Source organism: Bubalus kerabau, chromosome 2 (genome assembly GCF_029407905.1).
Source record: "Bubalus kerabau isolate K-KA32 ecotype Philippines breed swamp buffalo chromosome 2, PCC_UOA_SB_1v2, whole genome shotgun sequence".
Lineage (NCBI taxonomy): Eukaryota > Metazoa > Chordata > Mammalia > Artiodactyla > Bovidae > Bubalus > Bubalus kerabau.
The window spans coordinates 24,260,342-24,275,283 of NC_073625.1; the positions used below are offsets into that span (position 1 = coordinate 24,260,342).

General features: G+C 35.3%; 1 protein-coding gene across 5 annotated transcripts in view; it reads left to right on the forward strand.

Annotated features, from left to right (window-relative positions):
- TUSC3 (tumor suppressor candidate 3) overlaps positions 1–14,942 on the forward strand; it is a 213,681-nt gene that overhangs the window by 169,063 nt on the left and 29,676 nt on the right. For 3 of the 5 annotated variants that reach the window (XM_055567246.1, XM_055567250.1, XM_055567247.1), the window contains exon 7: positions 10,092–10,155. The exons of the other annotated variants lie outside the window; for them this stretch is intronic. In XM_055567246.1, the coding sequence (XP_055423221.1) occupies positions 10,092–10,155 (64 nt within the window). The remainder of the gene's footprint in view (positions 1–10,091; positions 10,156–14,942) is intronic. 5 annotated transcript variants of the gene reach the window in all.

Here is a 14,942-nt window from a genome sequence, read left to right on the forward strand (position 1 = left end):
TTGGGTTTTAGGAAAAAAGTGCTTCCTTCCTGATTATAATGAAAAACTCACGGAAGAATTTTATTATAGATACGATGGAAAGACTCTTGTTTCTGTTTATTTTTTCCAAACAATATTTCTTTGAAAATATACCTCTTTAGAACTGACATATAATTTGCATACAGAAAATTGCAAAAGTCTTAAATCTATAGTTTGAGTTTTGACTGGGCTTAACTATCCCAATACAAAATCTGTGGGTGCCTGGTTCACCCCCCCACATTGTGTATTTTTGATTAAGAACAAATCTGAGTAATCTATTATGAATTAGCCAGTTTTTTGTTTTTTTTTTTTTAAAAGCACAGTTAAAAGAAGCTTTTAGACTGTAAATCAATCATGTATACTTGCAGTGTCACAAACTCTCAATATGTGAGGCTAAGTTCACATTTTGATATTTGCAATCTCTCAGGTAAGATTTTTAAAATCTATAGAGAAAAAGCACATATTTTAAAAATGGAATTATATACCCCCCAAAAAAATTATGTTTAAAAAATTAAGTACATACAAATACACAAGAACATTTGTAATGCATTACTAACGATGGAGGGCTTCCCTGATAGCTCGGTTGGTAAAGAATCTGCCTGCAATGCAGGAGACCCTGGTTTGATTCCTGGGTCGGAAAGATCTGCTTGAGAAGGGATAGGCTACCCACTCCAGTATTCTTGGGCTTCCCTTGTAGTTCAGCTGGTAAAGAATCCTCCTGTAATGCAGGAGACCTTGGTTCGATCCCTGGATTGGGAATACACTGTTGAAATCTCTGGAGAAATAATGATTTTTTAAATTATGTACTTATAGTACATACTGATAACCACCAAATATCAATGTTTACTTGTTAAAATTTTTATTGGCAAAAATTTCTTAATAAAAAAATATTATTTAATGAGCTCAGTCTAAATTTGAGAAGAGTACACTGTGATTTTATTAATTTTAAATAACATTCACTCTACATAGTTGTTTAAAACATCACTTTTTCTCTAAGATATATATATATATATATATATAAAATATTTCCTGAGCTTAACTGTTCTTTATGCTATTTTGAGGAATTTAACTTCATTTGTTAGCTTCATCTAAGATGTTAAAAATACAGTTATTAATAAATGCTCTAGATTTTTAAAAAATTCCTAAATTACACTAAATATACAGTTTTACAATCATTTCACATTTTACTTTAGGGTTTAAATATATTTTGTATTTAATTATTTTAAAATATGTTGAAGCACGTATTTGAAGCCTGTTCTCTTTTTTAAAAAATTGAAATATTCTGTATTCTACAAGTAATATATACTTTTTCCTGAGACAGTGGTATTCATGTGAGTTTTAAGTCTAGAATCCTAACATTATAAATCCATATGTGACTAAGATACAGATGAAATGTTATAGATAGTATTACAATAGTTTAAGGGCATTAACTATTCATTACCCTGAGGCAAAGTTTTATTAAAAGAGGTAGAATTAGAGTTATTAAATCACGCTAAATTTTGGTTACCCAGTAAGAATAAAGATTGCTCCTTGATATGGATCAGAAAGAAAAAAAATGGAACAGCCTTAAGAAAACCCATACAGAGGTGAAAATGAGGTCAGGATGTTTGGAGACCATAATTTTTTTTGAGATATAATTTTTAATGGAAATAGTGTTAGAAAAAGTGTACTTACTGTGGCATCCCAATCATGTCTTACCTTCAAACCCCTTCCCATCCTCTGTTAATTTCCTTGTCATTGTCCACCTGTTTAAAGTTTGCTCTGACTATTCCTAATGTATCTCAACATAATCTCTATTGAAATACCCTGTTTATAGTTAACCATCTTTGGAGCCTTTTCCTTCCATTTCACACAACAGTAATTTCATCTTTTATATTTCTCTAGAACTCACTGAACACATAGCTAAATTATAGAGTCCTTACTAAATACCACATAATTTAGTAGCTAATTAACTTTTGATCTGTTCACTCCAGTAGCAGTTTTCAGTAAGAAAGATACAATTATCATCCCGATTTACAAAGAGGCAACTCAAGCACAGACTCACATGTTGGTTTACTAATTCTAGAATGTTAAGCACACTGCCCTTATTTTGTCTGTATGGTTAGAGATTTCTGTGTGCATGTTCCCATGTGTCTTTTTCAGAAAAAAAAACAAAACAAAAACAAAACACCATGTTTTTTACATGTACTTGTTTTCTCATTTTATGGAATATAGCTCTCTCACTGTTAAGTACTGACTAGATGGCTTGATTGATTAATCGATTGATTCAAAAGTGTTTGACTTTACTGCCAAGAGCTGTGGCCTCTAAGCAGTTTTAAATTTTCAAAGGTTTGTGAGCAGTAGACTGATGAAAGTGGAGATTTTGGAAGATTTAGCTAGAAATGAGAGATTGGAGACTAAAGATTAGAGTGCCCATAATCCAAGCATGATACGATAAACATCCATACACAGTCAGTTGTGTCAAAGTAATAGAAAAAAGGCAAATATAGGGTAGAAAGTGTTCACTGGCATTACGATTGATGTAGGCAGAAATGGTAAAGTTGAAACTTGGATCATTAGAAGAATGGTTGCATTATTGACAGAAGCACAGAAGTCTGGCCAAGATAAATAATTTTGTGCAGAGAATAGTGACATGTTTGAAAAACATTTGGTTTTAGAGTATTAGGACATTCAAGTGGGATATTCAAGTAGATATATCCAATTAGTGGTTACCCCACAAGATGTAACACTATAGTCCTGGCTAAGAAGGAGTCTTTCATACCAAGAGCTGTTGAATTGAAGAGTATGAACCATCTAAAGGAGAAAATGTGAGAAGAGAAAGGAATGTCAAGGACAAATGATGTAATTTATCTCTTCAATATTTCAATTACAGAACCATTACTAATTAAAGTACGTTACCATTTTTAGTGACCTCTTTAATAAGCCCAAATATATAAACAAGTATGTGGATTTTGTTTTGAATTGATGTAGTCTCAATTTAATGTTCCATATAGTAGTATTTTATGTTATTTGATGCTTTTGAACTGTGGTGTTGGAGAAGACTCTTGGGAGTCCCTTGGACTGCAAGGAGATCCAACCAGTCCATTCTGAAGGAGATCAGCCCTGGGATTTCTTTGGAAGGAATGATGCTAAAGCTGAAACTCCAGTACTTTGGCCGCCTCATGCGAAGAGTTGACTCATTGGAGAAGACTCTGATGCTGGGAAGGATTGGGGGCAAGAGGAGAAGGGGACGACAGAGGATGAGATGGCTGGATGGCATCACCGACTCGATGGACGTGAGTCTGAGTGAACTCCGGGAGTTGGTGACGGACAGGGAGGCCTGGCGTGCTGCAATTCATGGGGTCGCAAAGAGTCAGACACAACTGAGCGACTGATCTGATCTGATAATATATTTTACTTATATTCATTGGGCTTTTCTCCCCCTCCAGTTCCCTGCCCCCAACACACACGCACATGTGCACAAACACCAGGCTATAAACCCATGTGTGTGTGTTAGTCACTCAGTCGTGTCCGACTCTTTGCAACCCCGTGGACTGTAGCCCTCCGTGTTCCTCTGTCCATGGGATTCTCCAGGCAAAACTACTGGAGTGGGTTGCTATTTCCTTCTCCAATAAACCCCACGAGGCCAGGGATTTTTGCTCTGTTCACTCTTATCTCAAGTGTCTAGAAATGTGCCTATCACGTATTAGACATTCAATAAATATCAGCTGAACAAACAAATAACGATAGCCAACACTTAAGGAAGGCTCACTTCATGTCATACTTTTCTGAATGCTGTAAATTATTATAACATCCTTGATCTGCTGATGCAGAAACTGACCCACAGTTCGGTTAACACGCCCCAGCCCACACAGCAGCCTGGTCTGTAACCAGAGTCTCCAGCTGTCAGTGTGGTGCTTCTGTTGAAGACGATTGCTGTGTTTGGTTCTGTGAAGTCTTTATGGAAGAACCAGAAGCTGTATATTAGCCTCTAGATACAAAATACTAGTTATATACCTGGATTCACATTGTTAGTATACTGATTAAGTATGAAAGTAAATGCTACTGATTTGAAGCTTTCAAAGTAGTAAGCTTAAAGAAATAGAAAATCACACCCAAGAATTTGATGTCTCATTTGGCAGATTAGCAGGCTCAACCAGGCCCAGCCGTCATGAGTTAAACCCATTCTCAAGGCTTGCAGATCCAGGGTACTGTCAGCAGTGTTATATGGGTCTAATATCTGAGTCCTTATCAGTGTCATTTTCATTTCTGAGACAGGTTTCATTTATCATCCCATTGTGCTATGTTTCACATCAAATGTCAAGATAAAGTCTCTAATGTCAAAGATTTAGAGGCAGTGATTTTCCAGACTTGTTCATCAGAATGCAGTGATCCTGGACATCCGGAGAAAACGGATGGCACTGAACTTTTAAAGCAGATGGTGAACTGGCATTAGGTGAACTTTAGAGAGAGTATCACTCTAAGACAATATTCGAGAAGTTTCAAGGATATGAACTAAAGGCATCTGAAGAAACTGGACTAGAAAACCCATCACAGCAGGTAGTTCCACGTGATGCAATGGGATCCAGACTGAGCAATGTTTCACTCAGGTCGCAATCAGTGAGGAAGTGACAAGGAAAAATACCAAGTGCAAACAGTGATCAGGGAATTATCTAATAGACACACTACAAGATTCATCATTAAGGAATAATTGCCTAGCATCTCGGTGCTTTCATCCACATGAATATGCTTTCATACAGAGGAATATCAAAGACTTATCATGGGAGCACTGAGAGGGAAGATGTGAATATCCATTTTCACAGATAATCCAAAAAAGAAGAAAAATATGAGAGACTAGGTTTCAAAAGACAGTGGTCATTTTTCTGATTATTTTTTGTTTACATCCATTTTATAGACTTCTCTTGATAATAACATCTTTTTTTATCACCTAATAGGCCCATAAGTAACAACAACAAAAAATGATCTGTACCAGGAAAATGAATTAAGGAGAGGTTAAATGGCTTTCCAGGGAAATCATTCAATTCATCTGCAAAGTTAGAGTAGGGCAGAAAAACTATCTTCCTAGTGCATTTCTTATGCCAGTCACAGATACAAAATATTTAGTGATATGAAATGAGTGATTTTACTTTTTAACATAGAATAATGTGACTTTTAAGCTTCATGTTACATTGTATTTTGTTGTTGTTGTTCTTGTACTTTAGATCACATTTATAACAACATGAGACTAGTAATGTTCCTTGATGATTTTTTTGTAAAAGATAAAAAGGAAAAAAGCCCATATATACTTTTACTCTGTTATAGTTTTCATATATATCTAATATGACAGAGTTCCCCAAACATTTGCATTGTAGATCTACATATTCAGTGTATCTCATATCAAAAGCTATTCAGTTGGATTTTAAAATGAAGAATCTAACAAGTAACTTTTCATTTTGAACTTACTACTTTAGTTACCAAAAATATTCCATGAGAGTAATTCTACTAAGCATTCCAGGTTTTCTTTCATTGATGAATAGAAGAATTGATAAGTCTAGAAATGGGCTGTCAAGAAAATATTAATTACTAAAATGTACTTAGAAGCTGAGTCACAGGACCTTTTAAGTCAACCTCTGCTGTACACTTGAAAGAAACAGTCATACTATGTTGTCATATATTTAACCCCTCAACGTTTTGAAAGCACAGTGAATATGAGAAGCTCTCTCGTCAGTCCTAGTATCGGTTTTGTTCAAAAACTAAAAGGTGCTTCTACAAGCATAGGCTCTCCCCAGTAGCTGTCTCACTAGTGTCTGGGCTTTAGGGTAGTCTTACAGTCTCCTCAGAATTTTTCAGGCCTGCCTGCACTTTGGGTTCTCATTGCCTGACCTTCTAGGGAGGAGCAGTTATGATGAACTATTTCTGCATATTCTGCTTAGGATTTCCTTAGAATTGATTGGAGCTTTTTGGTTTGGTTGTTCTGTGTTGTTACTTGTTCTCTCCCGTACCTCCCTGTACCTTACAGTACCTGACCTACTGATCTTATTGTCCCTGTGAATTCAGGTAAAGCTCCTAAGGAGAGGTGTGTCTCCACTGTACTAGCCGGGCTGACGCTTTTCATAGAGAAGAGTTTGAATAAGACCAATCATACCTACCTAGCCTGGGGAGATCCAGCACAGTGGCATTCTTTGCCATCTGGCTGTAGGTAACCATCCCTATCTATATCTCTTCCTTCAGGCAAGTCCAGAAGGACTTGGCCGAGCTATTTATTGTCTGATCTATATCACACCTGCTGCTTCGTGTCACAGCCTGGTGAGGACCAGTGCTACCTCAGAGAAGTCTGTCCAGTTTGATGTATAAGAAGACAACCTCAAAGAAAGGACTGGGACTATGTAGCTATCGAGAAATAGAGAAATCTTTTATTAGACTCTCAGAGTGCTAAGTACCTCAGGATTTCCACTTGTTTTGCACCAACAGTGGTGATCCAGACACTCCCATTTGCCAACAGAAGCCTGCCCACCTGCTGCCCGCTCTCACACTGTTGTTACTAAAGACTCAAGTAACTGGTTCCAAAGATCATAGTACCATACATTAGGAAGGTCATAGAATGCCTCGGAATACTTCTGTTACACTTAACACTAAATAAAAGAGTATATTTTGTCTTAACAGTTAAAGAAAATCTCTTCCTAGATGTTCGTCTTCTCACAAAGAAACTGAGAAAGAAATAATCAAGATTACTTCCTTTTAGTATTCTGAGTGCCTTAGCACACCAAGGAGACTCAGGACTATGATGTCATTACTGCATTGCTACGAACTTGTATATTTTAAAATAGCATCATCTTTATTTAGAGTTACGTGGTTTAAAAAAAAAAAGATTGACTATCATATATGAAAAATGGATCTCTCACTGTATGTAGGCTTTGATCAGGAAAGCAGTTGCTCTTCTACTGGCAGATCTTAAATAGCCAAGATTAAAGACACAAGTTTATTTAAGAGCAATGAGGAAACTCATTTGACTTCTTGGAAGTCCTGCCAAAGGAAATACAAGATTTTTCTCCTACATTCTGTCTTCACGTTGATAATAAATCATCATGTTTTTTTGCTGTTACAATACTTCTTTTGCAGAGTGAGAATCATATGCTAGACAGTTGAGAGATTATCGCTTAAATATTTTCTTAAATTTCATGTGTTTGCTCTTCTTGTACTGGAGGATAGTAAACAAGGTACAGAAAAAGCTGAAAGGATTCACACAGGTGATCTTTCCTGACGTGTACAAGAAGGGAAAGCAAATGAACAGAAATAAAGTTTACATTCCCTGCTGATGAGTCCAGCTGCATGAAAAGATGGACAGAAAGAATCCATGTGATAGGAAAAGATAATCACAGCAGTGTTTTCCTCTAGCTATTGACAAGATCTTAGTTCATTCTACAATTGTGTATTTTAAAATGAAAGAAAGGACCAAAAGTGCTTTTGTGGATTTGATGTTAAGCTGAAAGTGGCATTTGGATAACACCAGACAATATCAAGTCTAAGTTTTTATTTGCCATTTTCTTGGTGTCATAAAATGTTTTTTAGTCAGTCATGTCCAACTGTTTTGCAACCCCATGGCCTATAGCCCACCAGGCTCCTCTGTCCATGGAATTTTCCAGGCAAGAATACTGGAGTGGGTTGCCATTTCCAAGTTAAATAAATATTTAGGAATAAATTTCCATGAGTTACTGACATTTCCCTTGTCAGAATTAGTAAAAATCACAGGTGGAAAGAATATAAATGAACATCATGCTTGCTGAAGTTGTAAAGGAATTACTCAGTGTTCCTTCTTCCAAAGTATTTTCAAAGTACATGCATCAGTTAAATACATATATTAAAGACTAGCTTAAAATGGTGAGCTTAGTTAGATTTTAATTGTGTTAAGCATTGCTTTAGGTAACCCTGTAAATGAAACATTCCCTCCAAGGTCAGCACTTAAGACCTCTAGAGTGCTTGCTTGTTCTTTTATTCTTGTTTTTGCTCTTCTGACTTTTATATGTGCCAGTAATGTCTCTGTCGCACTCTGGTAGACAAAATGTGTTCTCACAGTTTGAATGCATAAGCTTGTGAAAGCATTTTTTTTGGATTTGTTTGTTTCATTTTGTTTGCTGTTTTGTTACACTTGATATCCCCATTGCCTAAATAAGTGCATAGTATCTGCACTGTGGTTCTAATCCAAGCTCCTCGCAGTTGTCACATACATCTGGGCATCTTATTCTGTGTTGTTATAGTCAGATATTTCAGTCAGTCACATAAATGTTGATTTTTAATTCCTTTAATGGTCAACATTTTAACTGTGATCACCGGTAAAATCTTTTATAAAACTTTCCACTAGGTTTTTCTTCCTGTCTTTTGCTAAGTTATTATATGATGGAAAAGGCATGGACCTTGGAGGTCAAACCCAAGTTGCTCTCCAAATTTCACCAGTTACTAGTTGTGCAATCTTAGTTCATTTCTCTAAATCTCAGTTTCCTCGTTTGGAAGACAGAATAATATCTATTTTATATAGTTATTAAGAAGATATGATGGGATAATCTATATGAAGCATCCTGTCAACTGTCCAGCAAATAACTAAGTATCGATAGTATAGTGAATATGAGCTCAGGATCTGAAATCACACAGACCTAATTTCAAATCTCAGATTTTACACACAGCAGATGCGAAAACTTAAGCAATTTTTCACCTCTGTTGAGCCTCAGTTACCTTATTGATTAAGTGGCTGTAATAAAAATACCTTTGTTATGACTATTAGAATTAAATGGGCTATTGCATGTAGAACTTGTGTTAAACACAAAATGAGTGCTTAATAAATAGTTGTTATTAGTACTTGGTATCATTGTATTTGGTATTATCTATGCTACTATAGTTATTAGAATAATAAAACCTTCATTTCTGTGATATGAGAGTCTTAGTTTCTAATCAGACTTAAATAATATATAACACATCGCTTATAGTATTTGTATTGCTACACTGTTGTCAATATAGTAATATTTAATAAAATAGAAAATATATGTGACAGTATTCCTCATAAGCTATAATATAAATAAACCACACATGGCTATTTTTTAGTTGGTTTGCTTGAAGCTGTTCTTTAAAAATATATCCAAATACACGTTTGAATGAGGCAGCTGCACTACGAATGATTGAGAAATTAGAGATGGAAACAAAGGTAGCTTAGACTGAAGTACCAAGAGCAGTCTCGACATGAAAATACCAAGACAAAATTGATAACAATACACACAAGACTGTACATGCTTCAAAAAGATCAGAGGACTCAGTTAATCCAGTTCCTAGTTTTATGGATGAGGGGATATTGAATAATTGAGAGATTGGGTGACATACCAGGGTTAAGGACAAAAAGGAATAATGTCCTGACTTTTAGTTAAATACTTTTTCCATGAAAGCCAAACTACTGTGGGAATCAGGTTTTCAGAAGCAAAATAATCCTGCACGGAGATTTTTGTCAAATTTCTATAATTGACTGGTATCAACTAATATAGTTCTTACCAGGTATAGAAAACTATACCTTTATCAATAGGATGAAACATTTTTAATAATTATGTTTGAAAAAATCAGTTTAAAATAAATGCGTTTGTAAAGCTATCTCCTTAATTTAAAAACTTTGATAGTATAGAAAAGAGTCATACTAACTTTTGATTGGTCATTTTTTATTTACTTTAAAGGATATAGAATCATTAATCTTAGTTCCTCTAATCTGTGTGTTACACTATATTAAGTATATTTTATGGAGGCTCTGGAAGAATCATTACAGTTGGTGTATGTTTTTGTGGTAAACCTTTTAACAAATTATACTAAGTTTACTTCTGATAGTAGGTTGCTTTCTACAGTTGACAGTGACATCAGCCACCAGGGCTTCTTCTGTTCTAGTTAACTGAGAATTATTTTATTCAAAAATAACTAATTATTTCATTCCAAAACCATAAATAGGAGCTTAATTCATAGCTTCATCCATTGTTAATCTTCAAGGTATAGAATTATACAAAGAAAAAGCTGCCAAAACCCTGCTTTTCCCCAGATTGTAATTTTTGCTTCTCTGTCTTGTTTTATAGAGCTACATTCATGGGAGCAGCCAGGTCCAATTCGTGGCAGAGTCACACATTATTCTGGTACTAAGTATCCTTTAAAATACTGATGGGTTGAGAAGAACAAAGCAGAGCTGCATGCTATCAAATTGATTTTTTTCCTAACAAATAATCAAAACTTTTGAGACATTAAATTTTAAACTTTACCATGTGACTAATTTTCCAATTCCTATGCTAACTATTTTCTCTTACCATGTAATTTTTAAAATTCTAAATCATTAATAGGTTATAATTTTCTTTTTTTACTGACTATTGAATTTTGAAGTATAGCTTTTGATTATCTCTGGCTAGAGTTTTTTTTTTTTTTTTTTTTTTTTTTGTGATGTCTGTATGGTTTTTCCCTTTAGAAACTTAATGAGGAAGGAAAAAAAAAGTGTTCTATCATATAAAAAGCAGGATAAAGAAATTATCTTAATTCCCTTAAATGTTATAGTAAGTGAGAAGAGGAAGATTTAGGATAATTAGACATCTTTTTGGAACATGGAAGACTAAATGTTATGAATCAGATAATACAGTACAATTTATGGTTTAGAGGTAGAAGGGTAAAGAAGACAGCAAAATAGCAAAGAGGTACGATTCATTTCTCAAAAAACAAATTACATATTACTAGAATGAAGAGGAGAAGGCTTTGGCACCCCACTCCAGCACTCTTGCCTGGAGAGTCCCATGGGCGGAGGAGCCTGGTAGGCTGTAGTCCATGGGGTCGCACAGAGTTGGACACGACTGAGCGACTTCACTTTCACTTTTCACTTGTATGCATTGGAGAAGGAAATGGCAACCCGCTCCAGTGTTCTTGCCTGGAGAATCCCAGGGACGGGGGAGCCTGGTGGGCTGCCGTCTATGGGGTCGCAAGGAGTCGGACACGACTGAAGCGGCGCAGCAGCAGCAGCAGAATGAAGTAAGGTTAATTTTGGGGCAAACAGTTATACTTTGGGGGAACACTGACTTTTGTGAGTCCTGTGGAAACATTTGTATGTTATGTTTATAGTGTTGAATGTACCGAGTCATTGTCAGGATCTAAAGTGTGCCTTATAGTGTCATTTATAAAATTTGATTACTCTCCTGGTTACTAAGGTTCATTTTCAAATAAAGAAGTCTAGACCCAATTTTCTAGTATCTGATATAACCATAACTATTTAAACCTTTAAGGATTCTTAGAACTCTCCTAGAGCAAAACCTCCTTTTATAGCTAGGAAAACTAAAACCCACAAAATTTAATTGCCTTGCCTTAGTTTGGAGAAAGAACTGTATTTTTTCCTAGACATACATACCTTTGGTACAGGTTAATTTACAGACTAGGCATATTAAGAGAATATTCAAACTGTCAGCATCACTACTCTTGTGCTTTGGGGCCACTATTAAGTAAACAGCGTCACCTGAACACAGCCCTGCGACCCCACAACAGCTGATCTGGTAACAGGATGGCTGCTGAGTGACACTGAACAGGTAGTGAACGCAGGGTGGACACTCTGGACAGAGGGACAGTTCACATCCAGAGGAACAGAGGAACAGGACAGGAAGATGTGAGATTTCATCATGCTGCTAGAATGGCATTTGAATCTTACTTTAAAACTCACGAATTATTTCTGAAATTTTCCATTTAATGTTTTTGGACTGTGGGTAACTGAAACCATAGAATGTGAACCTACAGAAAAGGGGAAATACGTTTTGCAGGTAACTTTTTGGTTCTTATTTGTATAGTTTTTTTTTTTTTCTTTTCTGTTTTCAATCCATGATGTAGCATTTTAGCATATACTTCTTTCAGAGCAGCTATTAAATCAGAAATACCTAGCAAAAGGAATGAAAAGGTGTATTGACACCATCATTCCATTGTATGGCAGGAATTCCCCAACGTTTCATTTCATGGCTCATTGACCTCAAGCCGAGATTTAGGACGCAAAGAAATTTTACAAACAGTATGAAGTCTTCCATGTAGATTTTTAACAGTAAAATGTATTATCTTTCTGCTGCTAGTAACTATTTGTTGCTTTATCGCTGCTGTTCTTTTTATTTGCCTATATCTATGAAAAGAGAAAATGTCTTAAAATGGTGGGCTCATTAAAATCAACAAAAGTTTAGAAGAAGCCATTATATAATAATTTCTGATTTTACTTGGCAGAATCTACTAATTTTTTAAAACTTACTTTATAATTTTTTTTTGTTGTAATTTGCATGTATGTTTTTATGTGGTGGTTTAGTCGCTAAGTCGTGTCTGACTCTTGCAACCCCATGGATTGTAGCCCTCCAGGCTCCTCTGTCCATTGGATTCTCCAGGCAAGAATACTGGAGTGGGTTGAAAAAATGCAAATCCCAGGTGGTAACTTCTTGTTTATCTTTGGAGAATATTTCTGCCTTTTGGTTTTCTCTTCCTAATTTAGTAAGTTAGATCATTAGATGCAGTTGCTACATACAAAATTTTATTTTAAAAAATCTAAGAACGAACAGATGGAGTCATTTGATGTCATAGGTTATAGAATGACATTTAGTAAAAATAAGATTTTTCTCCATTAGTAGTCTTTTATTTTAAGTACCCTATTTAGGAGGGGAAAAAAAATCCTAAGTAGTCTTTGAGAGAAAGCTATTTTTAAAAATAATAAAAAATGTTATGACATTTTAATAAGGAATATATGAACTAAGGCTAATATATAAATCTCTATATTTTTCCAAATAAAATATTTTTAAAATTTTTCATTCAGTTATGTTTTAACACCTGTTGTAAATATATTTGCTGTTTGCAAGAAGGTAGGCTGATAGGACCAGTACTCTTGCCTGGAAAATCCCATGGATGGAGGAGCCTGGTGGGCTGCAGTCCATGGGGTCGCTAGGGGTCAGACACGACTGAGTGACTTCACTTTCACTTTTCACTTTCATGCACTGGAGAAGGCAATGGCAACCCACTCCAGTGTCCTTGCCACCAGGCGGAGCCTGGTGGGCTGCTGTCTCTGGGGTCACACAGAGTCTTGACACGACTGAAGTGACTTAGCAGCAGTAGCAGGCTGATAGGAAAATAATTTTAATTAGTATAAGGCATCAAGAGGCAACTTGATGCATCGAAAAGTTGAATTGACTTTTTAGCCAGGTTTTTATACAGTAGAAAAGGAGTTCACCCCAGGTGGAGAAATGAGTGAGCAAGAATATTCCAGTGGAAGGTGTAACAGGTAGAAAAACATAAAATGAAAGAGTATTCACAGACTGTGCAGGGCAGACTGATGAAAGGTTAGTTGGCTGGATAATAAATATCTTTCCATACGTTGCTAAGAAATTTGAATCTGATCTAAATTCACCAAGACATGTTCTACATGCTAGTGGAAACCAGACACATGAGTTCTCGGATTGGCTTTACTGTTGAGTATACAAATTCTGACCTATCCTTTAATTCTGCACATCCTCTAAATTCTAGGATGTCAAGATGACATGAGATAAATATCAATTAGGAGTAAAGGTTCTCATATAAAAGGCAAAGATTATACTAGCAGTAACAACTGTTTCTAAATATTTAAAAATATGTGTTTTTATAAAGATCACATTTGCTTTTCCTATGAGAAAAACATTTGTTTTCCATCTATTATGAGAGTATAGTTTTACTCTTATTTTCAGTCTATGATAGACAGCAAATGTTTCTTTTTATTTGTTATATCCAAGGAGAAACATACTACAGAAAAAAAATTAATGATGGATACAAGTTGAGGATATTTTAGATTAAGTCTTCTATAATATGCTGACTTTTTCCCAACATTTGTTCACATTTATCTTTAAACTGACAATCCTGGGTCTCTTCTTAGGAGCCATAGTAAACGTAACATCATTTGTGATTGAGAATGGATTATAATGTAGTGCAAATATATGTGCATTTCTGTGCACATTTATTTCTAGGATATTCATTTTCTGTGGATTTCGTTATTTACACAAACAGCAGCTCCTGTTTTATGTAGGATCATGTCAATATTTTGACTTTTTTAGCAGTAAGAAAGTGATTGACAAGATAAGCAGGGGACCGGAGAGAAATAGCTGAAGTGTATAATGTTATGATATTAATCAATAAAGATGTGCAAAGTTATACATGAAGTAGAACAAAGGTGTGTGTGTGTGCATGTGTTTGTGTCTATGTAGGCACAGTCATTAATCTCAGGACAATAGAAAAAGTTTCAGGAACATTACCATTTAGCTGGTATATATTTATATCTCTTAATGTTGAGATTCTTTAATAAGGCTTAGTTAAATGGTTACACCCATCAGTTTAATGACAGAAAAGTATCTGTTATTCCAGAGTTTGACACAGAATCTCTCAGAGATTTGTAAGAGCTTTCATTAATCAGTCAGCCTTCCACCCAATAAAGGAAGCCCTACACATTAACTCTGACAAGATGTTAGAGTCAAAGCTTCTTCCTGTGTTTATAAATCAGTACATCATCTAAAAATGTTTACATTACAAATGTGATTTTTCCCCCAAATGATAACTATTATGTAGGCTCTCTTTTACCAAAAATTATTTTCATTGACAGAATAGAACGACCTAAATAATTCTCAACGCTCAAAGTTTTTAAGCTCAAAAGTATTTTTAGATAAAAGAGGAGGGTTGGCTAGCTTAAAGCCATTTAGTATAATTCACGTATCTCAGTTACAGCCATCAAGTTTAAAGTAGGTTCACAGGTCTTTCCTTGTTAATGACTAGAAAACTCACTTTTGCAGGAAACATTCAAAGTAAAAAACTCACACTTAGTTCCTGACCCTGCTGCTCTCTAATAAAGTATTTTATATTGGGGTTGTACATAACACCTATATCTAATAATCTCTTTGCTTTAAAGTTCCTACTTTGAG